The sequence below is a fragment of the Eumetopias jubatus genome, unplaced genomic scaffold (genome assembly GCF_037043125.1).
Source record: "Eumetopias jubatus isolate StellerSeaLion01/CBP00866 unplaced genomic scaffold, mEumJub1_p1.0 scaffold_15, whole genome shotgun sequence".
In the NCBI taxonomy this organism is placed as follows: domain Eukaryota; kingdom Metazoa; phylum Chordata; class Mammalia; order Carnivora; family Otariidae; genus Eumetopias; species Eumetopias jubatus.
In genome coordinates, this window is record NW_028274821.1 from 92619518 (window position 1) to 92644426 (window position 24909).

The window sequence follows — 24909 nt, forward strand, 5'->3', positions numbered from 1 at the left end:
ACCTCCTCTGCCCCCACTGGTCATGTGGTCACAGAACCCCCCCTGATTCAAGGGAGGGACATAGACACCACCTCTTAATGGGCACTTGTGTTAAAGAATCTGTGGCCATTTTAAAACTGCCACACTTAAAAAATGTGTTTTGGTATTTTGTTGTGGTTGTTAATACAAGTATGCAGGTTTTGTGTGGCTGTATATACTTAGAGCACTTTTCAGAAGTGGAAGTGTATAGGGAGATGAGCAGACATCCCCCTTCACCCTCTACCAGGGCTCAGCCCCTGCCCAGATGGAAGCCCCTCACTCTTTGGTGGGTATTGTTCTGGGCCTTTCTGTGTGTGCATTTACATGACATGGTTTCAGGTTACAGAGACAGCTTTTATTTATTTTAACATGAAAGGGATGGTGCTCTGTGAATATTTTTGTGATTTGCTCTTTTCACATGTCTTGGCTGTCTGCCCCAGGTCAGGCCAATGAGACCAGCCCCTTCCTGTCCAGCCTCTGCAGAGGATTTCATAGCCCACAGCCTGTTTATTTAACCAACTCCCGCCTGGTGGGCATTTACCTGGTTCCATTCTTTGCTGTTACAAATGACTCTGCCTTGGACGTCCTTACACCTTTGCAAGGTTTCTGAAGAATTCAGCCCTAATGGGGGGAATGGCAGGTCAATGTGTGTGTGCATCCTAATTGGGATGCTGCGAAATTGTCTCCACAGAGTTTCCTCCCTCACTGGATTTATCTAGAGTCCGCAAAACACACATTTCCTTCACGTGTACGTTGGTTGGTTCTGTTTAATGGCTGGCTGGTTGGTTGGTTGGTTGGCTGGTTGGTTGGTGATTGGTCGGTTGACTAGTTGGTTGGTTGGTTGGCTGGCTGGCTGGTTGGTTGGCTGGTTGACTGGTTGGTTGGTGATTGGTTGGTTGGTTGGTTGGCTGGTTGGTTGGCTGGCTGGCTGGCTGGCTGGTTGACTAGTTGGTTAGCTGGTTGGTTGGTTGGTTGGTTGGCTGGCTGGTTGGTTGATTGGTTGGCTGGTTGGTTGGTTGGTTGGCTGTTGGTTGGTTGGTTGGGTGGCTGTTGGTTGGTTGATTGGTTGGCTGGTTGCTTGGTTGATTAGTTGGCTGTTGGTTGGCTGGCTGGTTGGTTGGCTGGCTGGTTGGTTGGTGATTGGTTGGTTGGTTGGTTGGGTGGTTGGTTGGCTGGCTGGCTGGCTGGCTGGTTGGTTGGTTGGTTGGTTGGCTGGTGGACTGTTTGGTTGACTGGTTGGTTGGCTGGTTGGCTGGTTGACTAGTTGGTTGGCTGGTTGGTTGGTTGGTTGGCTGGTTGGTTGGTTGGCTGGTAGGTTGGTTGGTTGGCTGTTGGTTGGTTGGTTGGTTGGCTGTTGGTTGGTTGATTGGTTGGCTGATTAGTTGGCTGTTGGTTGGCTGGCTGGTTGGTTTGTGATTGGTTGGTTGGTTGGTTGGCTGGCTGGCTGGTTGGTTGGTGATTGGTTGGTTGGTTGGTTGGCTGGTTGACTGGTTGATTGGCTGGCTGGTTGGCTGGTTGGTTGGTTGGCTGGCTTGTTGGTTTGTTGGTTGGTTGGTTGGCTGGTTGACTGTTTGGTTGACTGGTTGGCTGGTTGGTTGGTTGGTTGGCTTGCTGGCTGTTTGGTTAGTTGGTTGGCTGGCTGGTTGGTTAGTTGGTTGGCTGGTTCGTCCATTCACTGTACTATGTATCCACTCTAGGCTAAGCTCTCTCCTCTCACTGTGATTATGGGTGACACCCTTCTCTCAAGGAACTCACAGTCCAGGATATGGTAGGTCCCTTGGGGCATCTCCTGCTAGTCCAGGGGCGGGAGGGCATGGTGTGTGCAGGCTGTGGTGTGGTGCTGGGGTGTCACGGTTTATGGTGGGGCCTCTTGCTCTCCTTGAGCTTCATTAAGCAAAGGGGTCACTTACAAATGCCACTTTGACTTGTCATAATAACTCTTTAGGGAGGGAAGGAGCCTGAGAATCCCGTGTTGTTGGTCTACTAACTTTGGCTACCATTCATGGCTTCCCAGGAGAGGCAGGTCCTGTTATTATACCCCTTTATAGCAGGGAAACTGAGGCTCAGCATGGTGGAACTGCTGTGGGTTTTGGGGTGTGCTAGTACCTGGTTCCATGGTATGTCAGTTTATTTCGTTCTGAGTCCTAAAGTCAACCACCCCCCCACACACACACATGCAGGAAGCGTGTGCACCTCTCGGGTGGGGGGCCAGTGGTCTGGAAATGCTCAGGCCAGTGTAGCCGAGGCCTTGCCCAGACTCTGGAATGTTGGGAGGGTTAGTGCAGAAATGATGCAGACCTTCCACATGTGCTTGATTCCCAGTAGACCCCAGAGAATATTGCTGCATGAATGAGGCCCCGTAGCACCCCAGTGACTGGTACTACTCATCCATTTCACAAAGCCGTTTGTGTGTCTGATCTGGGGCTGGTGCAGTTCTGGCGCATGCCTGCCTGCCCTTCTCTGCATGCACCCTGAGTACTCCCTGGGTGCTGGGCCTGGGCGAGGCCGTGGATGTAGAGGGCCCCCTGCCAGTTTGACCCCAGCTGGCCAGATGGCAGCCAGCCTACCCTCTAGGCCTCCTAGAAGCAGGTGGACTGAGCCTGCTGCTGCAAACAGCCAACCCCAGCTGGGTGGAATCTGGCACTTGGTGCCATCCCCACCCCTCTCCTCCAGAACAAGGAGATAAACTACCTCCAAGGAAACTAAGATTAATCCTCTGGTTCCCCATCACGCCTGGGGACTCCACTCCTGGACTGGCTTCTGCTGGCAGTGCCTGCACACAGCCCAGGCCACTAGCCTGTGCCATCTTCACAGCAGGCTGCAGGACCCCGTCCCTGCTCTGGTCCCTCCTCCTAGGCTGGCAGGAAGATGCCTCCTGTCCCTTGGTTGTGACATTTGCTTCCACTCCTAAGGGTGCTGGAGTCTTAGTCCGGTCTTTGGCAAGGTGGGAGCCAAGCCTGTTCCGTGAGGCCTGGCTGTGCCCTGATGGACGTCCCCGTGCTGCCCTGGTGAGTGGGAGGATTACCTCCTGCCCCAGACAAACCCGAGGGGCTTCTTCTGCTCCCATAGGATGGCCACGCTCCTGTCCACTCCTTCTGCAGGACTCCCATGTGCTCCGCCTCACCAGCCATTCCTCATGGGAGGCCTTGCCGGTAGTGGGACTTCCTCCCAGTGACGTGTGTGTGCGCGTTGAGGTCCCCTTCTCATCTGGAGGGTCACCAGGCTGGACTGTGTGTAGGTGCCCTCGGCCGAGGTGGTGGCACATACATATGTTTGAGCCCCTGGCCAGCATTCGGCCACAGTGTGGGGTGATGTGGAGGTGCCATGTGTCCAGAGGTGGAAGACGAAGGTCCCAGCCTAGGGAGTGAGTTTCAGACCAGTTCCACCTCTCGTGGTGCAGACCAGGAGAATTACCTCCCCACTGTGGCCCTCCTTAGGAATACTGTGCTCCTGTGGGTACACAGTGGGCACCCAGGGCCTTAGCTGCCCCCTCCCCAGAGTATGTAGGCTCACGGTGGGTGCTCAGGGCCTCAGCTACACCCCCCCAGGGTATGTAGGCACACAGTGGGTGCTCGGGGCCTCAGCTGATGCCCTCCCCAGGGTATGTAGGTGCACATTGGGCACTCAGGGCCTCAGCTGACCCCCTCCCCAGGTCATGGAGGCGCATGGTGGGTGCTCAGGCCCGTACTGCTCCCCTATCCCCCCTCGCACCAGGTTCACTGCACTGGCTTGCAGCCCCAGTGTGTCATCTGTCGGGAGGTCCTTTGGGGAAGGGGTATTAGCTGGGGCCCACTCAGCGAGACTGAAACTCCCTCTCTACCTGCTGCTCTCCTGTGGCTTGCAGAGCCTGTGCCTCCTGGCAGCTGTCACCCCCTCACCGATTCCCCATTTCCCAGGCATTGCTGGGCAGCTGGACACCCATGATGACAGCACAGTGTTGGAACTGCTAGGGGTTTTGGGGTGTGACATACCCCTCCAGGGTGACAAGTGCAGTGGAACGGAATGCCACAGGCATTTGCTGGGAGGAAAAGGCCAACCAGGCCCCTGTGAAGGAACTGATGGCCCCTGGGGCTTTTCCCAAGGCTGAGCTGTGGCCTGGGAGGCTTCTGGGCCCCAGGAGGATGGAGCAGGGAGAGGGTGGCCAGCATTAACCAGCAGCCGGGCAGGTGGGGCATGTGGGCTGAGGGCATCCTGCTTATGAGCCAGAACTCAGGGGTTGGTGTGTGCACAGACTGAGTGAGGCCGGGCTGGGGGGCGTCCTGCAATTGGCCCTGACCTGCCGATGGGCTCTGTGACAGGCTTGAGGTCACCTCTGTTCCTCGCCGTCTGGAATACCTTTAGGCTTTCAGTTCTGATCAGCTCTTAGTTCATCCTTCCCGTCGCCGTGATGACCCTTCACCCTCAAAATGCTGCCATGAAGGTGCAGCGAGGAGCAGGCTCGGGCCACCCTCTCGCCATCTCCAGGCTCTCGTGTGGGCTCACGGAAGGAGCACTCCTGGGGAGCACGCCCTGCTTCCCACCGTCCCTCCCCTCCTCCCCGCACACTGTGGGGTGGGGGTGGGGGCGTGCGGAGGTGCTTGGCATTGTTCAGCAGTCCCATCTCAGGCTGATGCTGCCCCAGGCCCATGCCCGCCCCCCATCCCAGTGCTGGCCACTCCTCACTGTGTCCCTTCCCTTTCACAGATGGTGGCAGGGAGGCTCCGGGTTGGAGCCCACTTTCCCCAGGGCCATGGGGCTGGTGGCTGGGGGGGCTGGGACCAGAACCACGTCTGCCAAACCCTAATCCGAGGGCCTTTGGAGGCCCCGGGGAGGCGGCACCAGGTGGACCTGTTCTGGCTGTCTGTCTAGTCCAGGAGACAGATGCTGCACAAACAGTCACGCACAGCACAGCTGCCTCCTTCAGCAGAGAACATCCCCCAGGAGGCCGTGCCAGTGGGCCCTGGGCTCTGCTTTAGAAACAGACACAGGCCAGAAGTAACTGACAAGCACAGTGGTGTCGAGCATTGCGAGACCCATGCCGGGCTCGTCCCCGTGGGAGACAGAGACCGACAGGTGGTCAGGGATGTCGTAGGGAAGGCTGGTGGAGTCCCGGCTGGAGGGGTGGGGACAGCAAGCCCCAGCCAGCTGCGAGCTCCCTGCCAGGCAGGCCCTCGTGTCCCTTCCTGTACGGGACGCTCCATGGCCCACAGGGCAGGGTGGGTAGAGCCAGGCTCGAATCCGGCCCCCTCTAGCCACAAATGTGCCTGAGTGGGGCCTAGGGGTGCTGAGGCCATGTTGGGGGGGGTCCCGGGGGGCTTAAGCAGGGTGGTCATGCTGTGCACTGCACAAGCCCGGGACTCTGTTCTCAGGGACCATGACGGAGTGGTCCGTGCAATGCTGTGGCCCTGGGGCGGCAGCCAGTGAGAACTGGGCCTCTAGGGCAGGACCAGGCCCTGATGTTGGCAGAGGAGTGAGTTCTCGGTGATGGGAGCCACTGAAGGCTGTTCAGAGACCAGTGCTCCCAGCACAGCACCGAGCCTGGCCTGCCCTGAGGTGACAGCCCTGGGGTGGGGGAGGGGAAGCACTTGGAGACAGGCCTGTCCCAGGCCCTCAGCACGTTGGCCACCCCCTGCCCTTCTGCTTTGTTCCCATAGTTTGGTCACTGAAGAGGAATTTCAGTCGCAGCCTCCAAAGGCCTGTTTGTTTTTTCAACCTGCTGGGCTGGCCTTGATGGGGTCATGGAGCGCTGGTAGGAGGGCCTCAGCCCTGGGCCAGGGGGGCCTCAGCCCGCCCCCTCGCCGCTGTGTCCTTTCTGGAAGCGGAGGAGGGAACTCGAGAGGACAGAGTGAGGGCAGGTGTGTTTCCGCGGGTAGCCGGTGGCGCTCCGCTGACACGGAACTGGGGCAGCCCTCAGTGGCAGGTGCCGGGAGCATCCCCTGAGCGCCAGGATGGCGGGGTCCTCCTGAGGTCTGCAGCCCAGGAGAGCAGAGGGACGTGACACAGGGGTGTTACCTCCTCTCGTGGAAGGATGCATCTACGAGAGCAGCGAGGTCACCGCACATGGCCGGAGGTGAACGCGCTGTGCTTCAGGGACCCTGTTGTTAGCTCCGTGTGTCACCTGCCGTGTGTCAGGACCGGCGTGGATCAGAGGCTGAGGGTGGCTGGTTCGTGGCCCCCGCTGTGCACCAGCCTGCTGTGCGATCCTGGGATGGTCACCCCCCTTCTCCACACCTGCTCACTTTCGGAATAAAGGGCCCTTGCCCCGTGTTGTTTATGGTCCCTTCTAGCTCTAAAATCAGACAGTTCTGAGGATTTTGAAAGTGGTTATTTAGAGAACTCTCACGTTTTCCTTTGGCGATGACGATGTTGACTCTGAAGCGTGCAGGACCCCCTCCTCCCCTCGCTCGCCCTCCTCTGGGCTCATCCCATTAGGTTCGCCCAGCACCCTGCAGACACCTGGCGGGATTTGGCCCTGGTCTCTGTCGAGAGGGTTTGCTGCTGGAAATGCTGGGCTGTGGCCTTTGGAGGGTGAGCCATGGAGTTCTGGGGCTGGGGAGGCCTGGGGGTCCCTGCAGGGTGGGGGGCAGCATCATTCCTGCTGGGTGCTGAGGATGCAGGCTTCGAGCCTCACACCTCCCAGCAGCCCTGGCTGGAATCTGGGCTCTTGAGTCTTCTGAGCCTGTGTCACAGGAGGACCATGGCCTTCCTGCCCCAGGGAAGGCAGGGGTGCAGACAGGGGCTGTGCAGGTGACCACGGGATGGAGACAGACCAGCCCAGACCAGCACCTGTCCCCAGAGATCCCCAAGCCCAAGGGCTGTTGGAGTCCATCACTGTGGGGGACAGTGCTGATGGTCACCTGATGGGATAAAGGTGCCGTGATGCCCCTGCTCATCCCGCCCAGGGCCTGGGCTCTGGTGGGAGCCTTTACCTGAGAAGGGACCCAGGGTCCTGGAGATCTGGCAGGCGGACAGGACGGGACTGGGGAGGACACCCTGATGCCAGAGTAGCGGTGGGTACTGCTCTGGCCTCGGGGCCCCAGGAGTCAGGGGACGAAGGAAAAGGTCCCTTCCCCCGGGAGCTCTGGTCACGAGTGGCCTGGTGGAATCCAAAGGCTCGTTACGGTTCCAGGTCTGGAGAGCAGTTCTAATAACCCACGACCTGGAGGCCACTGGAAGCCGTCCTGTCGTCCGGCGCTGAGGGACAGAGCCAGGGTTTCAGACGCAGTCTTTGCCCATAGCAAGTGTTTGAGAACACGTGGAGCTTATTTAGAGAGGAGCAAAAAAATAAATAAAATAAAATAAATAAAATAAAATAAAATAATAAAATAAATAAAATAAAATAAAATAAATAAAAGGAGAGGACTTTGAGCCCAAGGCCAGCACACGTGCAGCAGCCTCGTGTGGAAGGTGGGGCCATGTGCCGCCTCCTGGAGGCTCGCTGGCATGGTGGCCGTGTGACCCACTGGTGGTCAGGCCACGGGGGCCCTGGGGTCACTGATGGGGGCTGCTTTGGTGCCTCGTGTCCTGCAGCCGTGAAATGGGGGGCGGCGGCCCCCAGTGGCATGGAGTCCCGCCGTTCCGGGTCTGGAGGGGCGCCGGGCAGCTGGCTTGCAGAGTGATTGTGGAAAGTGCTTCTGGGGGTGGCAGAGGTCATCCTAGTGGGGTTGGTGGACACACTGCCCCCGGCCGTGTGCCCGCCAGTTGTAAAATGTGTCTCCGGCCCCTCTTCGTTCTGCTCTGGGCCATTCGCCCCTGCACCTGCTCACTGGTAGATCAGTCGGTCGATCCCTGCTTCTGTATCTGAGGGTCACTGCTGTCACCCCTGCGTTTCTTTCCAGGGTCCTCGCACTGCCTCGTGGGCACATGGCGCCAGTGCTAGGACCCCACCTGCCCCCCGAGCCTTACCGCTGCTGGCTGGGGTGTCTGTGGAGTGGTTTTCAGCCATTCTCATGCTGGTAGAGGCACCAAGGGCCCTGGTTTCCCAAGAAACTGCCTTTCGAAGAGGAGGCTCCTGTGTCAATGGAAGGGAAGTCTACGAAAGTCCTGTCCTGCCAGATGCTTCCCAGGCCCTTCCCACACCTTTTATAAAACTTAAAAATATTTTTTAGCTCTGGCACAGGGAGCCCCTGGCCGGCAGGAGGGGTGGCGTTGGGCCTGAATGGTCTGGTGGCCTTTTCAACTTGTTTAGCAGAGGCCTATAAACATGTCCTGGAGGCTTCTGGAAAACAGCTCTCTCCCATCAGCAATCGAGAAAACAGGTTTGCAAGCTGCCCATCTGGGAAGAGCATCACCAGCTAGTGGGATGTGAGCCCAAGAAACCCCAGCCGGGATCTTTGATCCCTCCCCTGGCCACCGCCTGCCTTGGAACTGAGTCTCAGAGATGAGCCAGACCTTGGGGTTGTGTCACTGTGGCAGGTGAGCTGGCGGCTGGCATGGCCTGTCTCTTCCCACGGCCCGAGTCCAGGCCTGGCCTCTGCTGGCACCTGTGCCTGATGTCAGGTGGATGGGCATCTGGCGAGGGCTGCAGGGGGGCCCGTGGGTGGGGTCACCAGTGTCGAGTGCTTTGGAGGAGGGGCTGACTACCCTGTGTGGTGGCCGGGCCTTGGGTAGGAGCCAAGAGCCACGCCGGAAAATCACAGAGGCCACAAGAGGCCATGATTCTGTCCATGAGTGGAGGTCAGTCTGGACCGGGAGTGTCCTGGGTCCCCACGCTGTCCCTTCCTTAAGGGTTTCTGCAGCACAGCTGAGTTGTAGAAATGACAGTTCTGGGGCAGAACTCTGGGATCTGGGTAGCATGGTGTTCTCAGGGCCTGGCCCAGGCTTCTGTCTCCCCCATCCCAGTGAGTCATGGTGTGGGGAGGGTGGCCCGCAGGGTGCCATCTGCACCTGCCAGAGCATCGTCCGTGGCCCTGAATGCCATGGCCCGGCCCTGTTCCAGGCCTGCCCTCCTGGGCAAGGGGCCTCTGTCAGGGCCTTGCTGGATGAGAAGGGAGGGGGCACAGGCTTCGGGGCACCCACGTGCCCCCCCATGGTTATGTTGAGCTCTGGGAGCAGAAGCTGGCTGCAGGATTCCCGGGACTGGAGAAGGGGAAACCGATGCTGGTGGTGGGGGGGGTCCTTTCTTACCTCCAGATCCTCCACCCTTGTTAGAAAGTGGAACTTTCCTCTTGAGTGAGTCTCAGGCACATGTAGTCAGCCCTCTGGGGAGGGAGGCCAGTGAGCCGGTGAGCTGAAGAGCCTGCTGTCAGCCTCTCTGTCACCCCAGCAGTGGGTGCAGATTTTACAGTAGCAGGGGTAGAGTCTAACCTGAGTTGCCCTAAATATAAGGACAAACTTACTGGCTAATGTAGATGCACCTTCTTCAGGCATGGCTTGATCCAGGGGCTCAAGCAGTGTGGCAGGAGTCTGTCTCTCCCTCCCAGGAGAGGGCCGCCTGCAGCTCCCAATTCATAGTACATGTGTGGGGCCAGCAGAGCACAGAGGATTCTTCTTTCCCAAAGAAAAGGCCCAGGATGGAGCTTTGTCAGGCCATCTGGGGTCCACCTGGGGAACCAACCACCTGGGACAGGGAGGTGCTGCGCCCTGATTGGCCCAGTGGGGCTCACATGCCCAGTAGTGGGGGCGGGGCCAGTCCCCACTCCCAGCCCCAGCCCCACCCTGCAGGCAGGTGGGTGCTGGACACTGGGATCCCCGAAACCCCAGGGCGGCACCTGCTGCTCGCGTGGCCTGACACTCTTGACTCCAAGTTGGAGTTTATCTTCTCTGCTGGGACCGGTGGGTCCTCTTGTTGTGGTAATGGGAGCTTTCCCCATGCAATCGCCTGTTTGGGGCAGGTGTGTGGATCCCAGGCGTATGCTTCTCAGAGCCTGCAGGTCCCCACTCTTCCTGACGTAAAGGAGGGAGACACGGGCGCGGGGAAGCCGGCTCTTGCTGAAGAAAGTGCCCTGGCTTCCGTGGGAATGCCCTCAGGCCCTGCTGCTCTTCTCTGAGGAGCCCCCAGTGGAGGGTCTGGAACTTTCTAGAAGGGATGCACTGATCTGCTCCTCCCTTGTCCTTGGTTCTGCACTGTTTTACCTTGTAGGCATATGTCTTCTGGGGGAAATGGAAACTGGCTCTTGCTGTAAACAGTGATGGGAAAATCACATTTTAATCGGGGGACTATGGGGGATAAAATGCGCCAACGGTCTCTGCGGTTCTCGTCCTGGTCACACGGGACATGCCGACCCCAGAGCCTCACGGCAGAACCCACAAGCTGCCAGCGTCCCGCTCCGGAAGACCTCCCCGCCTCTGCAGCCGCTCTCATCAGCTGTGGGGTCCTACTAGCCTCGCGGCTTGCGTTTGGGTGGCTTTCCCACGACGGGGTGGGAAAGGGTGTCTGGGAGCTGGACCCGTCCAGCACCTGCCAGTGGAGGATGACAGAGTGGAGGAGCCAGGTCTGCAAACTTGCAGGGGGAAAGGCCACAGGGGGCACAGCGAGCAACAGTTTCGCTCCTGGTGCGGTGGCCGGGGCAGGAGCTAGGCCAGGAGCGCGGTTCTGGGAACCCGGACGCGTGTACTTCTCAGAGTGGGCCACCCCGTGCCCCTGAGCCCCCGGTGTCACAGCTGGTTCTGAGCTGGTTCCCATTCCTTCAGCCCTCCGTGCGCTCCCCAGCAGGTGGCCTGTGCTGTGTGCTGTTCCTTCCCCCCTGGGGCTAACCCCCTACCCTCCCTTTGCCATTTCAGCTCAGCCAGCAGATCTCCTGAAGGTCCTAGATTTTCACAACTTGCCTGATGGAATAACAAAGACAACAGGCTTTTGTGCCACGCGGAGATCTTCCAAAGGTCCAGATGTCGCTTACAGAGTCACGAAGGATGCCCAGCTCAGTGCACCCACCAAGCAGCTGTACCCTGGTAAGAGGCGTGTGTGTGTGTATGTGTGTGTGTGTGTGTGTGTGTGTGTGTGTGTGTGTCCTGGGTGGTGGGACCTGAGCCTGTGTCCTGGGTGCGGGGTGGTGGGGACGGACATACGTGGGTATGGGGTATGGCTCTACCCCCCACCTCCAGCCAGGGCGCAGGGCAGGATGACCGTATGGCGGCAGAAGCACACTTGGTTTTCCAGGAAGCCCTTCTAAGGAGGCCGCTGTGGTCTCATTCTAGTGAAAGCAGCTCAGCAACCATCCCCACCCACCAGTGAATGTGGGCCCACGAGGCCTCATCTGCTCCCCTCGCTTTTCTGAGCAGGTGTATCTCCAGCTGTAGACAGGCTGCCAGGACTCCACATGCAAAAAGGTGATGGCTAGTTCCCCTGTGACATGGTTGAGAGAGCCCCGGGTCATGGGAAAGGAAGTGCTCCCACACGGAAGCTTAATTGGGGCAATGACCTGGAGAGAAATAGGAATCGAGCATCAGGGCTCCCAGCTGGAGGGTGCAGGCTTCTCATGAGAAGCAATTGCCAAGCACCAGATCTCTGCTTGGAACTACGTGTCCAGGGTAGGGGGCGACGGCTGCTAAGATGTGGCACCCCAGTTGTCCCTGTTACCCGGCTGTGGACACTGTGACACCCCTCCCCACACCCCAGGGTCAGGTAAACCCTCAGGGCTTCTCTGAACGTGGGTAAATAGCCCGTGATGGATCGCTTCTCCCCCCTCCCGCCAGCGCCCCGCCTTAAATGAGCTCCTTGTGATTCAGATCAGAAAGGGGCCAGGGGACCAGGCAGTCATGCTCTCCGGGGCAGCCCCCGCTCCGTGTGCTATAATACACTTGTCATTAGTGGAAGACTGTGCATCACTTTTTGGTGACCTGGCGGCCCCGACATTGGGCAGTCTTGGGACAAGTTGTGGTGTCTCTGTTCTCCCACGTCCCCAGAGGGTCCTGAAGGACACGCTCTTTCAGGGGCTTCGTGCTTGCTTCCGATGCCCCTTGCACTCAGCCTTCCTTTAATCCACGGGGCCCTTAAGTGTCTGTCCCTGAGAGAGGCTGGGTTGGCCCTGTTCAAGAAGGTCACTTCGGGTAGATGAGGTCAGTCGGGGGCACTGGGTCCCCTCCAGACCTCCTGGGAGCCCACCTCTGTGTGCCTGGCCGCCCTGGGCTGCAGACCAGGTCACTGTCAGGCCCTCTGGCTTATAACCCGCAGACTGCTGTCGGGGCCAACATTCCACATGTCCCGGAGCACTTCCTCCCCTATGGGGCTGAGCCTGTCTTCTAGAACCATCCACCAGATGCTCGCTCTCATCTCCGCCCAGAAGCTGCCTACGTCCTGCCCCCATTCCCCCTGTCCCCCGTCCTAGAGAGACTGAGGGGCACAAAGGAAGGCCTCCAGGGGGTGGCTGCCCCAGGCCCCGGCGGCTGCGTGGGGCATGCACAGCGCTGTCGCCCGGCCAGGCCGCGCCGGGGAAGCCAGGTGTCCTGCCTGGGACAGATCTGCCGTCACGCTGACCGCCAACGCCCGCCCAGCTCAGGGTGAGAGTCTGCCCCGCCCTCCTAAAACGCACGGGTCCCAGAAGATAGACTCGTGATGGGCGATGCAGTGTGGATCCCTCAGCTGTAAGACAGGGCATAGTTTCTCAGAGCTCGTTTTCCCTAAGCTCTCAAATTAGGGACTTGATTAGACACTTAGAGTGTAAACGCTCTGACAGGGTCCTCTGGTCACAGTTAGCGTGAGGAGCGGAACGGGTCCAGGCAGATCCAGCGCCTCATCAAAGCCAAATAAAGCCGGAGGTGGCCTCGGGCTGATCTGAGTAGGAATTTCGAGGGGGTCCCTTCTCCAAATCCCAAAGTGTGGAGTCTGCGAAAGCTGCCAGGGGACATTCTTCCAGGCCAGTGTCGTGTGACTCTGGCCTCGGGTGTGAGGAGACACATGGCTTCTGTCCCTTCTCTCTCTTGGACTCCTGCTGACCTTTTCACTGGGAGGCCCATCTCCCGGGTCGGGGGAGATGCCTGTGTCAGCTGGACGGGCCGGGTGGTCAGGCGGCTGGAGTTGAGTGTAAACGTGTTTGAATGAGTCTTAGAGCAAAGGGACGTCCATGTCTGGGTGACTCATGGCCATGACGAGAAGACCCCGGAGTTGCCCAGCTGCTCCGAGGACGCAAGGCCCCCTTTGCAGGCGTATGGAGGAGCACTCGGTGGCCAAGGCCGAGCGGGTATTTGGGATCCTTTGTGGGGACGTGTTCTTCCCCCAGCCCGCGCCTGACGTGGGTGAACCTGTGGCACCCACTGCGCCTGTTCACCTGTTCGGCAGCTCTGTGCGGATGGTCTGCAGTCCCGGCTTCCCTGGACTGGGAGGTCTGGGTGGCACAGTGGGGGGCCCTGCAGTGGGGTTGTTCTCCTTCCAGGGGGGCAGGTAGGCAGTTCGGTGGTGTCTGCACTTGCTAGGCAGACGGAGAGTTGCGCCCTCCCTGATTCCGAGGGGTCTTCCTCATCTCACTTATACCCAGTGGTCTGGGTCCTGAGGTCAGCTCCACTTGTAGGCCTGGACCTTTCCCGACAGTTGGCACTGGGTGACCCTGACAGGCTGTAAGGACTAAGGCAGAGCCCAGAACTGGGACGCTTTGGGGGGCAAGCCAGAGAGGGTGACCCTGCTTGCCTGGAGGTCTCCGGGCCTCACCACCCTCTGCCTGCGGGGGGACATCGTGTGATGGGAAGATAGGCCTGAGACCCGAGAAGACGCCATCGCGGGTCCTCCTGAACGCAGGAGGCCGTGTCCCATCGGGCTGCCCCGACGTCCTAGGGCCCCAGGACACAGCAGGCCTCCCCATGATCACCGGCCCCCTCCTCTCGTCTCCTAGGACTGCCTCGGATTGGGGTCCTCTCTCCATTTTGTCCTCCGTCTGGTAACCTCAGGGCCACTGAGACTCCCTTCGTGCTCAGGATCTGAAGCAGGGCTGGGATAGGACAATGTCCCCCTGCCCCCTTTGGCCTTCGCCCCAGACCTTCCCTCCAGATCAGCCCCCGTCCGGCAGACCGTGCTGTCCAGGAGCTGTTGGCTTAGTAGGATTCAGTTTAATAGCGATGCCTTTATTAAGTTCCTACTGTATACCCAAATGGCCGTAGTACCCTTTGGCCTCAGCGAAGGGAAAAGGAAATGACCTAAGGAAGTAATCAGGCCTCTTGCTGAACCCGCCTCTCCCCCGTGACTTTGAGAAATCGAGTAGGAAGAGTGGGACCCAGACTCAGTCCCCCGGAGAGCCCAGACAGCAGGGGTCAGGGAGAGTGTCAGCGTCCGGCTCACGTCACGCCTGGAATAGGCCATCTCTGGAGTGACAATAAAGCCATTATTATTTCACCAGCGGGGAGATTCATGTCAGACATAATTTATCCTCGCAGGCTCTCTGAGCCGAGATCTGCCTGTACGAAGGTGTGAACGCTGGGGCACGGTGTCCTCACGAGCTGGAGGGAGGGCCGTGGCTCTCCCCAGGCTGTGCCCTCGTTCCCCGTTCTTCTCTGTATTTCAGACAGGATGTATATGGCGTGGGGTCGTCTTGGGCTGGGGATGGGGCAGTGACCCTCGAGATGAGAGCGAGGGACTCTAACCGTGCCACCCTGGACGTGGGCAGTGGCCTCCGGGGTGCCCTCAGGTCAAACACCCCCTGGGCCCCTTGGTGCCCATTCACCCCCAGGGACCCAGTGGGGCCCCAAGGTCCTGCCACTGGCCTTGCAGCAGGCGCTTCTCCTGGCCTGCCCCGCAGATGCCCCTCTGACTCCCCTCATGTCTCCCGAGCAGAGGGGCAGCGTGGAGCCGAGGGCTCTGAGACTGTGGTGATCTCAGGACACCTCTTCCCAAAGGCTTCCCGTCCATGTAGAAGGGCAGCCTGACCCGGCCTATCTTGGGACAGGTGGCCGCTCTGCCCCGCGTGGCCCGTGCTGGGGAACGGAGGCCTGAGCGGTCCCCCTGGGGGAGGGAGACCCCAGCCTGAGCCCTGGGGCTGGGGTCCTCGGGCCTCTGTCTTCCCATGGGCACCTTAGCTGGGGGTTTGGGGCCCGTGGGGCGGACTTCTCAGCGGCCTTCCGTCTCCGCCTTGGGACCTCACACGAGTCTCTGAGCTGGCCTTCGGGGGCCAGTTGGTTTCCCTGGTGGAAGCAGCCGTGGCCTCTCTTGCCCTTGGCTCGCCCTGGCAACATCTCCTCACCCTGAGTCCTGCAGAGTTCGCAGAAGCCACAGCGGGTGGTCCCCCTCCTCCGCCCCCCCCCCCCCGCTGGGAGTCTTAGGACGCCCTGGGCCTGGTGCCCTGGAGGTCTCCTTGTCCCTAGCATGGCACCCTGTGGCGCTCTGCTCCCTTGAGCAGAAGCAGGGCAAGCTGCCTGGCTGCACGGCGCTTCCATCAGCAGAGGGCGCCCACGGATAGCGTCTCCGCTGGAAGCTGCACTCCCCCCAGCTCAGCCCCACAGGCCTTGGGGCCAGCTGCTTGACCTTGCTACCGACCTAAGGAACCGTGGGTTTGACAACAGGGTCGCTCCTTATCCAGGCCCCTAGGCCAGGTTCACAGCCCCTCTTCTGTGAGGGTGCTCATGCCGACGCCTCTCCGGGCGCCACTCCTTCTGGCCGGTTCTGCAGAGCGTTTCCGGGTGGCTCCCCTGTGCAGGGGCCAGCCAAGCTCTCTCCGCCAGCAGGATCGATGCGATGGGGAGGAAGGGCGCGTGAGCGGGGGGGGGGGGGGGGGGGGGGTTCTGGAGCAGGCAGGGCAGGCCCACGCTGGCTCTCGGCAGGCTGGTGTGGGCCTGGTCGTTAATGACCTCGTGTTGTTTCTGTCCTGAGTTTTAAAGAGCATTCCCTGCCATTAACATATGGGGTTTGTTTTTTTTTCTTTCTTTTTAAAATTTGGGTTGAAGACTTTCAATTTCTTTCTACTTATCTTCTGTTTTGCATATTAGCCAGGAAACGTGGTCCCTGCCTCCGGCCTTCCTTCTCCCCTCTCTCCCCCTCCCTCCTGAGGGCACTCAATGAGACACAGTCTGCTAGGTATAGCCTTAGGCACTATGGAGGGTACTGAGATGCATCTGAAAACAGCCCCTGCCCAGAGGGAGCTGACATTCTAGGAGGTTCTAATTCGGATTTATACACAGATGTATTGAGGTATAGGAACTGAGGAGATGACATTGAAGGCTCACTGCTGGAAGAACCGGTCAGGTTTGTATTTGTACTGAGCCTCCAAGAGGGTAGGCTTGGTCATGTAGTGGTAGGGAAGGGCTGCAGGAACAGTTTGATCAAGGGGCAGCTGTGGAGCAGATGGCTAGGCACCCCCATATGCACCCAAAGTTGCCAGGTCCACAAGCAGGTCTGTCTGTATAGCTGTGGCTGGGTATAGTTAGGGCTTCCTGACTGCCTTCCTATCTCTGTCTTCTGTTACAGCATCTTCATTTCCTGAGGATTTCTCCATTCTAACCACTGTGAAAGCCAAGAAAGGCAGCCAGGCCTTCCTGGTCTCCATCTACAATGAGCAGGGCATCCAGCAGATCGGCCTGGAGATGGGCCGCTCTCCGGTCTTCCTCTATGAGGACCACACGGGGAAACCAGGGCCAGAGGATTACCCCCTCTTCAGGGGCATCAACCTGTCCGATGGCAAGTAAGTGGGCACTGCTCAGCAATCCTACCCCTGCTGGGGGGTCCGGGCAGGCCGCCTAAATCCTGCTGGCTGGCAGAGCACCTAGGCAGGGTGCTCCTGACAAAAAAGCAGGATGCTCCCACCATGCACACAGGTGGGCACCAGGCCGAGCGAGGACTGGGCTCGAGTCCGGAGGCCTGGGTCCTGGTCTCGGGTTGTCTTCTGCGTCTTTGGGGGGCCCTTACTTCTCCCTGGGTCTCTACTTCCCCTTCAAGTGCACTAAAGTATCTCAAATGCTAGGCTCCTCGTCTCAAAGGGACATCGAAGATTGTGCGGTTATACCCAACTCCTTCCAGAAAGGATGTACAATATCCTTTTATTTTATTTTTTATTTTTTTTACTTAAATTCAGTTAATTAACATATAGCGTATTATTGGTTTAGAGGTACATGTCTTTGATTCATCAGTTGCACATAACACCCAGGGCTCATTACAACCCATGCCCGCCTTCACGTGCATCACCCAGTGACCCCATCCCCCACCCCCCTCCCCGCCAGCAACCCTCAGTTTGTTTCCTATGACAAAGAGTCTCTTATGGTTTTTCTCCCTCTCTGATTTCATCTTGTTGTATTTTTCCCTCTCTTCCTCTATGCTCCTCTGTTTCGTTTCTTAAATTCCACATATGAGTGAAATCATATGATAATTGTCTTTCTCTGACTGACTTATTTTGATTACCCCTTCCAGTTCCATCCACGTCAATGCAAATGTCAGATTTCATTCTTTTTGATGGCTGATTAGTATTCCATTGTGTATAGATACCACATCTTCTTTAAAGGATGTATGATATCCTTTAGGATATGGACACATTAGATGTGGGAGTGAATCATTTAAAAAAAAAAAAAAGACAAATCTTTCCAGAATTCTCTACTTGGGGGCATACCTAAACCCTGGTAGTTTGAAAGTTAGCTCTTTCATGGGGAACACATCCGAGGCCGTGGGCCTGATCTCGGAAGCCCCTCAGGATGTGGTTCCTGTGTTTCTCACAGAGAGCTTCACATCGATCCGTCCATCCCACCACGTGCCAGCAAACCCTGTCTTCTCCAGCAGCCTGCAATTTGCTACGGGGTTCATGTTCACACGAGGCAGGACTATGGTGTCTGCCTGCCCGTGGCTAGCCCGGTCTGATGGCAGAGGCTGGGCTCAGAGCTGCCCAGCCCCACCGCGACCGTGCAAGAAATAATAGTTTGGGCTGCAGGTCCCCTGTGTTGGCGATCTGTGACACAAGCCCCCTTCACCTGCCTGGGCTGTTTCTTTTTAGGTGGCACAGGATCGCTCTCAGTATCCACAAGAAAAATGTCACCTTGATCCTGGATTGTAAAAAGAAGACCACCAAACACCTTGCCCGCAGTGACCACCCCATAATAGATGTCAATGGCATCATCGTGTTTGGGACCCGGATCCTGGACGAGGAAGTGTTTGAGGTAAGACAAGGGGAGGCTGTCCCACGGGCACCTGGGACCGGCACTGGCGAGGGGTCCCTCCTGGATGCGGCCTCCTCGGGGACAGTGGCAGTTCTGGCGTGGCCTTGGTTCCTGTTGGCTGCGGCCTCTGCGGCCGTCCCGACGGCTGTCTGTGGCCTGTGGAAGTGGAGAGGCTCTATGAGGACAGCGTGTCCACCCTTGTCCAGGGGGCCCAGGGACAAGCTTGGGAGGGGCACAGGCTTCGGTGGGCATGGTCTGGGCCTTGTGGACACACATGGACTCCTGCCTTCTGGTGTCTGAGGGTCCTGAGAAGGGGGCAGCTGTGGCTGGGGGCACCGGAGGCCGGGGTGCTGTGGGAAGGCATGAGCCACCACCCTTCGGAGGTGCTGTCCCTTGGTGGTGCCCGCCTGCAGCCTGGGACCCAGTTTCCCCGGGAAATGCCTCAGGGATGGAGAAGGGGGCTGAGCAGAGTGGGCCCTGGGAGCCCCCACTTCAACCTGCAGAGTCCTGCCTTTCTCTCCTTTGAGGACTGGGGTTCAGTATAAGACAGCGTTAAAGAACTCTGTCCTGCAGAAGCAGGTCAGCTCTGCAGGGGACCAGCGGTTTCCAGGTGCCCCCGCGGAGCACAGTGGCATTGCCTGGGGATCTTAAATGTTCAAATGCTTAGGCTTCGCTTCCTGAGGTGCCGGGGCCCCAGGCCTGTGGCAGGGCCCGGGGATCTGCATTCTAGAAGGCACTTCAGGTGACCGGTGGTGGACCCTCTGGCTTGGGCGAGGTGACAGCCAGGGTCCCTCCGCTGGACTTCTTTCTTCTACATATTCGGGCTTTGTGGAAGGAGCGTTGGCCGCCCCCAGGGCTCTGTGGCTAAAGTCTGTTTGGAAACCACCATGCTGGGTGATCTGAGGGCTCTCCCAGCTCTGGGATTTCGCCCTTGGGGCAGCGTTTCCTCTCGAAATTCCCAGGGCTGCACACCTACTTGGCATGTTTGAGAGGAATGCTCCATGCCCCCCAGCCCTGTGCTCACACCTGAGGTAGGGTCTCCGGGCCCGTGCATCTACTCGGTGAGTTGGAGACCCCCAGGCTGGTCAGGTGTCGACCGGATCCCTGCGCACTGCGGAGGCCCCGGAGGGAGACAGCATGCTTGTTACTCCCATTTCTACTCTAGACGGAGTGATGTCTCTGCAGACTCCAGGGCTGGCCGGTGGGGAGGGTCTGCTGCTGAGCAGGTGAAGAAGTGACTTTTCCAAAGTCTCATCTTTCTGCAAAGTCGTACCGGTGCGTGTGGCATGACCACAAAACCTCTCAGGAGGGTGGCTGGCCCGGTGCAGGCCCCCCTTCTTGCTGGGATCCGGAGGCTCGGGCAAGTCGCCCTGCTGTGTCTTAGCCTCGGCTTTCCCGTTTGTGCAGTGGGATCATGAACACAGGACTTCCTGGGGCTGTGGCACGTGGCGACCCTCAGAGTAGGCACCCGACGGTGTTAGTAGCTTGGTTTTGATTTGAGTTCTGCGTCAAGGCAGGTGGAGAGGTGGGATGATGGACGAGCAAGGCCCAGAACAGACGCGTCTACGTGGAGATGGGGGTGGAGGGCCCACTAAGAGAAGGCTGGGGGGCCAGCCTGTGAAGGTGGGTCCGTGGGCCCCGCCGGGCGTGGCCGCCCTTGGCGTGTCCCAGGACAGCAGCGCAGGGTGGAGCCTGGAGCCCTCTGGTGCTGCCAAATTTTGCAAGTTCTGGAGATACACCCCGTGGGCACATTTCCGACCTGACTTGCCCAGAGACCTGGGGTGAGCTGCAGGATGGCCGGGGCTGTCAGCCAGGCGGGGGGTGGCTGAGGGGCTCTCCTGGGGAGCTGGTGTCAGAGGATGGGGGTCACATAGACTCTGGGATTGAGCTGTCGCTGGTACAGATCCCTCGCTGGTGGCAGGATCCAGGTAAAGCAGGTGACATTGCTGAGCCTGGGGACTCTCAGGTGTCTAATGTGGGGACTGGTCATGGCACCTCAAGGGATGTCGGGGGCTCACCTGGGCTCAGCTACGTGGGTGCCTGCTCATGACGGTGAGCCAGGGTCACTGTGGACACTGGCCCTCTTCCTGTCGGTCGAAGGTCTGGATCTGGAGGCGGGAAGGTGTGCCAATGCGGGGCCGTGGCTTCACGGGTTTGAATTCATTTACTTTGTGGTCGCTTTTCTGTGCTAGGCGAAAAGCTGCATCATTTCTCGTGCCTCGGGCGTGCTCAAGGTGTGCCTGTCTTTGTAAAGAGGCTGGAACAAGCTTTCTCTACCTTTAAAAAAAAAAAAATTGGGATCCTAAAGCAAATACTGCCTCCTGGGTATTCTGGCTGAGCCAGAAGGAGCTGTTTTCCTGGGAGCACAAGATACGAAGACTGCGTTGCTGTAGGGAAGCCCCGGGAGAGGTCAGGGCCTGAATCCCACTGGGGGACGCTGGCTGGGCTGCCTGACCTGTCCGAGACTTGGGGTCCCCATCTGCAGTGTGGGATGGCGGCCGTGTGGGGTCTGTGGTGCGTGTCGGGGGCAGCGCAGGCCTCCCCGTGCGGCTGGGGGCGGGCCGGCGTTGCATCGAGGCGCAGGTCAGAAACGTGCTTGGAACGGCTGGCCGCGGTGTTCCTGCTCTTCCAGCCAGAGCGGCTGCCAGGAGTGGGAGGTTTTGGGGCCCGCGATGTGTTGGTGTGCTGCAGGAGGTGTTTTCCCAGATGCGGACTTTCCTGGCTGCTAGACTTGCTCACGTTGGAAAATGTGACCTGGCTTTCGCAGCGAAGGCCCGTGGCACAGTGGCCCCCAAGCCTTCTGTCTGGCTTTTCTCTTCACGGGGCAGTGACTGAGCTGGGTGCGTTGGCCTTCGAGGCCCAGACACCCTGGGTCTCAGGGCAAGAGAGGAAGAGTCTTTGTTTCTTTTGAAATAGAAGTGACTTAACTCTTTTACTTTCCACCAGATTCCAAATAACGGCACTCTCCGTGTTAACCACTGGGCTTCTCTTTAGAAGCTCTTCAAACCGGGGAAAGGGGGGGGGGGTGGCACGTTCAAAAGGATTTCTCCAGCTGCCACGTTCCTCCCTTGGAAGGACGTCTTTCCCTCATTAAATGCCGCTTTGTCCCACAGCCCTGCAAGGGCCTGGGTGAGCTGGAAGGATTCGGGGTGATGTTGGTGGGGGTGCCCATCACCACGGGCACACACACTGAGTACTGTGTTGAGTGCTGCATCCAGACAGGGGTTTACTAAACTCTAAAGAGCCTGTTGCGGCACTGGGGTTTTTCCTGGGGTGCACATGGCCCCGGAGAAACCCCCTGTCCAAAATGAAGTGCCGTCCAGGGCGAGAGCCTGGCATGGGGACTTGGAGCTGCGGTGAACCCTTCCTCCCAGCTGCAGACCCTGGGCCTGGTTGTGCAGGTCGGCAGCCCCTGGTCTCCCAGCCCTGGTGTGAGCCTGTGACAGGTCCGCCCTGCTGGACAGGGGACAGGACTGTCCAGTCCCTTCTGAAGCCACCCCAGGAGGAAGGTGCATGCACAGGTCCCACGGGCTTTGGGCCTCAGCCACTTCCTTTCTAGCTGATAACCAGGAGCCCATTGCTAAGCCTCTCCAAGCCCAGTGTCCTCATCTGGAAAATGGGTGGAGGAGACCCACACTGTGGATGGAATCTGGGTAAAATGCACCCTCCAGGCTCCAGAGAACCACACTGCCCCAGACCCTCTGCACGCTCTGCAGGGCTGCTCTGGGGCGCTCTTCACCCCGGTATCCCTGCGGAGCTGTGAGTCCCATGTCCCGTTCCTTCCCCTGGGATGTGCCTGTGTCCTGGGGTCCTGGGTGGAGTGGGTGCCGGGCAGGCTGAGGGGAGGTGGGGAGCTGTTCTTCAGAAGAGGGGTCCTGCGGGCCTCCCCATGGAGGAAAAAGTCTTGTTTTCAGCCAGGGCTTAGGAACGAGCTTTGTGTTTTTGGAAACACAGATGAGAGTGCCAGGGAAAGCAAATATGTCTGGCAGGAGTTGGGAAGTGGTTGTTTTCCTTCCGTGGTAGGGCTGGGTAGGAGGCCAGCCAGGTCAGCTCTGGCTAGCCGGGCTCGCGACAATACCCGCCAAGTGCTCTGCCCTGCCATCAACCCTCGTCACTCCCGCGACATTGGCACCAGAGAGGGTGAAGAACCTGCAGAAGGTCGCCCAGCAAAACTGCAGGGGAGCAGAGTGGGTCCCCAGACCTGTTGCTGCCTGGAGCCTGACAGTCCTGCTCTGGTGTCACGTCGCAGGGCAGGCACCGTACTCCCAGCTGCCCGTGCATCTCTCTGTCCACCTGACCAACGAAACCAGGACTTCAGAAACTGGGTCACAACCTTCCCCAGCCAGGGTGAATCCCAGGTGGTCCCGGTGATGCCGGTGGGTGCTTGCTCCTGTGGTCCCACACGGGTCCCCAGGACATCAGAGTGCCCTGACCTGTGGGGTCAATGAAGCCCCAGAACCTTCCAGGAGGAGCCAGCACAAGCTGTTTGCAGGCCAGAGCTGGCCTTCCCTGCCCAGCCTGCTGAGCACTCTCTCCGGCCCTGGCTCGGAAGCACGGGCTGATCCGGGGGACTGGCATCCCCCTCCCCACCCTCGGCTCCTCCGTGGGGCCTGGAGCTCGTGGGTGTTCCAGAAGGAGGGGTCTGGAGGGTGGGGCTCGGCCGGGGGGCGAGCCTCTGTGGTGGGAGGACCCTCCTCTCTGGTGAGCCGGGAACAGAGGGAGGCCCACCCCAGGGGACGGGGAGCCAGGGAGTTCTGGGCCCGGTGCCAAACCCGCTTCTGAGCTGTTGGATGTTTCAAGGGGCAACAAGACCAAACAGACTGTAAGCTGGGGCTTTCTCTGCACGCCCCCGGGTGCTGGTGGGAAGAAGATGGCATCACACCCGAGTTTGACGGTCCTCCCGTCTGTCCACCCGCCTTTCATTTGGAAAGACAAGGGTTTACCTCATCCCTGATTCCCATTTTCCAGAGGCCTGGCTTTTCCACTGACTTGTTCTTTCCTGGAATGCAGCTTTCCTGGGGCAGGAGCGGGCCTCTGCTGGGCTGGGCTTTCTCGGCCATCCACGAGGTGGCCTGGGACCCCTCTGGGGAGCACGGAGCCACCGTCCCTCTGTGTGCACGGTTGCTAGCATCAGCGTCTCGGAGGCGAGAGAGGGGTGGGCTTGGCATCGGAGGCCTGGGTCCACATCCCAGCTTTCACCGCCCAGGCTGTGACCTCTGAGCTCCCAGGCCCCTCCAGGGGTCGTCCCGTCACCTGCCATGGGGACGCACGCGGGGGGCGCACGCGGGGCACCCAGGACCAGTGGAGCACGTGCGCTGTGACTAGGGAGAGCTGTAGGACTGGGTCCCCCCGGGCCCTGGACACTGGAGGCTGTTTGCCGGAGGATCTGTTCTCTCTGGGGCTGGGAAGCAGCACTTTTGTTCATTCTGTTTCCGTCAGCATCCCCGCAGTGTTGTCACGTTGACCCAAATTTCTCTCTGGAGAGGAACTGCGGGCACGTTCTAGAGTGTGCTTCTCCCATCCTGGGAAAGTGGCGCATTTGTGGGGCTGGTGGGGCCAGCTCTGAGCTCGCGCTCGGACACCGCGACTCGAGGCTCTGGGGCGCCGCCGGTAAAGCCCCCATGTCCCCCGCCCCCCCATCCATCTCCTGGTCCAGGGGTGTTTCTGCAGTTGGTGTTGCCAGTTAGACCCATGCTGGGAACAGGAAGGACCAGCCTCCACAGCTGGACCCGGTGGGGACCGTGGCTCCATCCGGAATACCTGCCAGGATGTTCCATTGCCCCGCTGTGACACGGGTGCCGCAGTCCGGGGCTGTGCCACACAGGGTCCTCCTGCTGTCCTGGTACGGAGCCTGAGCTGCACAACAGTGCAGGCCATTCTGAGCCTGGGGCCCCCACCCCTGCCCTGCCTGGGCTGGTGTGGCCCCGTGTGTAGGCCCACTGAGTCCTAGGGCCTTCCAGGCACGTGGAGCAGCAGGGGGGAGCCCCAGGCTGCATGGCAGGCTGTCCCTGCTCTAGGCCCGTGTGTCCTGACTTTAGATGGAGATGTGGGAGCTCCCGGGGCTAAGTCATGGGCCCGAGGGATGGCCCTGGGGGAGAGGGTGGGCGGCTCAAACCCAGGCGCTCTCGCTGCCGATGGCATGTCCTGGGTGGGGCCCTCAGCAGGCGGAGTGCACCTGAAGGGCCTGGTCCGTCCTGCTCCGTCCCAAGACCCACAGGACCCTGCCCCTCCTCAGTGCCCGTCTGTGCTTTCCCTGGGAGCCCCTCCCTGCCCTGTGCCGTTGTGTGAGGCCTAGCCCCATGCCCGCCGATGGCAGTTCTCAGGCGGACCCCAAGGGATGCGGCGGGACAGGAGTGAGCAAGTTCGGAGCCTCTCGACCGGGTCTTTGGCTCTGCCCACTTCCCAGGGACCTTCCCTCATTCCTGGGAAGGGTAGGGATGTTGCAGTCCCCACGAGTCCCCATAATTTGGTGGCTCAGAAAGATAGAAATTGATTGTCTCCCAGTTCTGGAGGCCAGAGGTCTGACATGAAGGTGTCAGCTGGGCCGAGCTCCCTCCCGAGGCCCTTGGGTGGGGGTCCTTCCTGCCTCCCCCAGCTCCTGGTGGCCCCGGGGGTTCCTTGGCTTCAGGCCGCGTCCTTACAGGCTCTGCTCCCATCTGCACGCGACTTCTCCTGTTCTCGTCTGTCTGCCCCTTGTCTTTTTTCTAAGGACACTTAACATGGGATTTAGGCCCACCCTAATCCAGCATGGTCTCGTCTTGAGACCCTTAACTTCCTTACATCCGCAAAGACCCCATTTCCAGATAAGGTCCCGTTCCCAGAGTCTGGGGAGCAGAACTTGGAGCTATCTTTTGGGGTCGCTATTTAACCTGCCTCACAGACCAGTATGGAAGGAGGTTTACCCATTAATTCCTA

The 24909-nt window shown here is 59.3% G+C and overlaps 1 protein-coding gene across 2 annotated transcripts in view; it reads left to right on the top strand.

Annotated features, from left to right (window-relative positions):
- COL5A1 (collagen type V alpha 1 chain) overlaps positions 1 to 24909 on the top strand; it is a 151691-nt gene that overhangs the window by 25151 nt on the left and 101631 nt on the right. For both annotated transcript variants that reach the window (XM_028093425.2, XM_028093426.2), the window contains exons 2-4: positions 10720 to 10887; positions 16322 to 16535; positions 17832 to 17994. In XM_028093425.2, coding sequence (XP_027949226.1) covers positions 10720 to 10887; positions 16322 to 16535; positions 17832 to 17994 — 545 coding nt within the window. The remainder of the gene's footprint in view (positions 1 to 10719; positions 10888 to 16321; positions 16536 to 17831; positions 17995 to 24909) is intronic.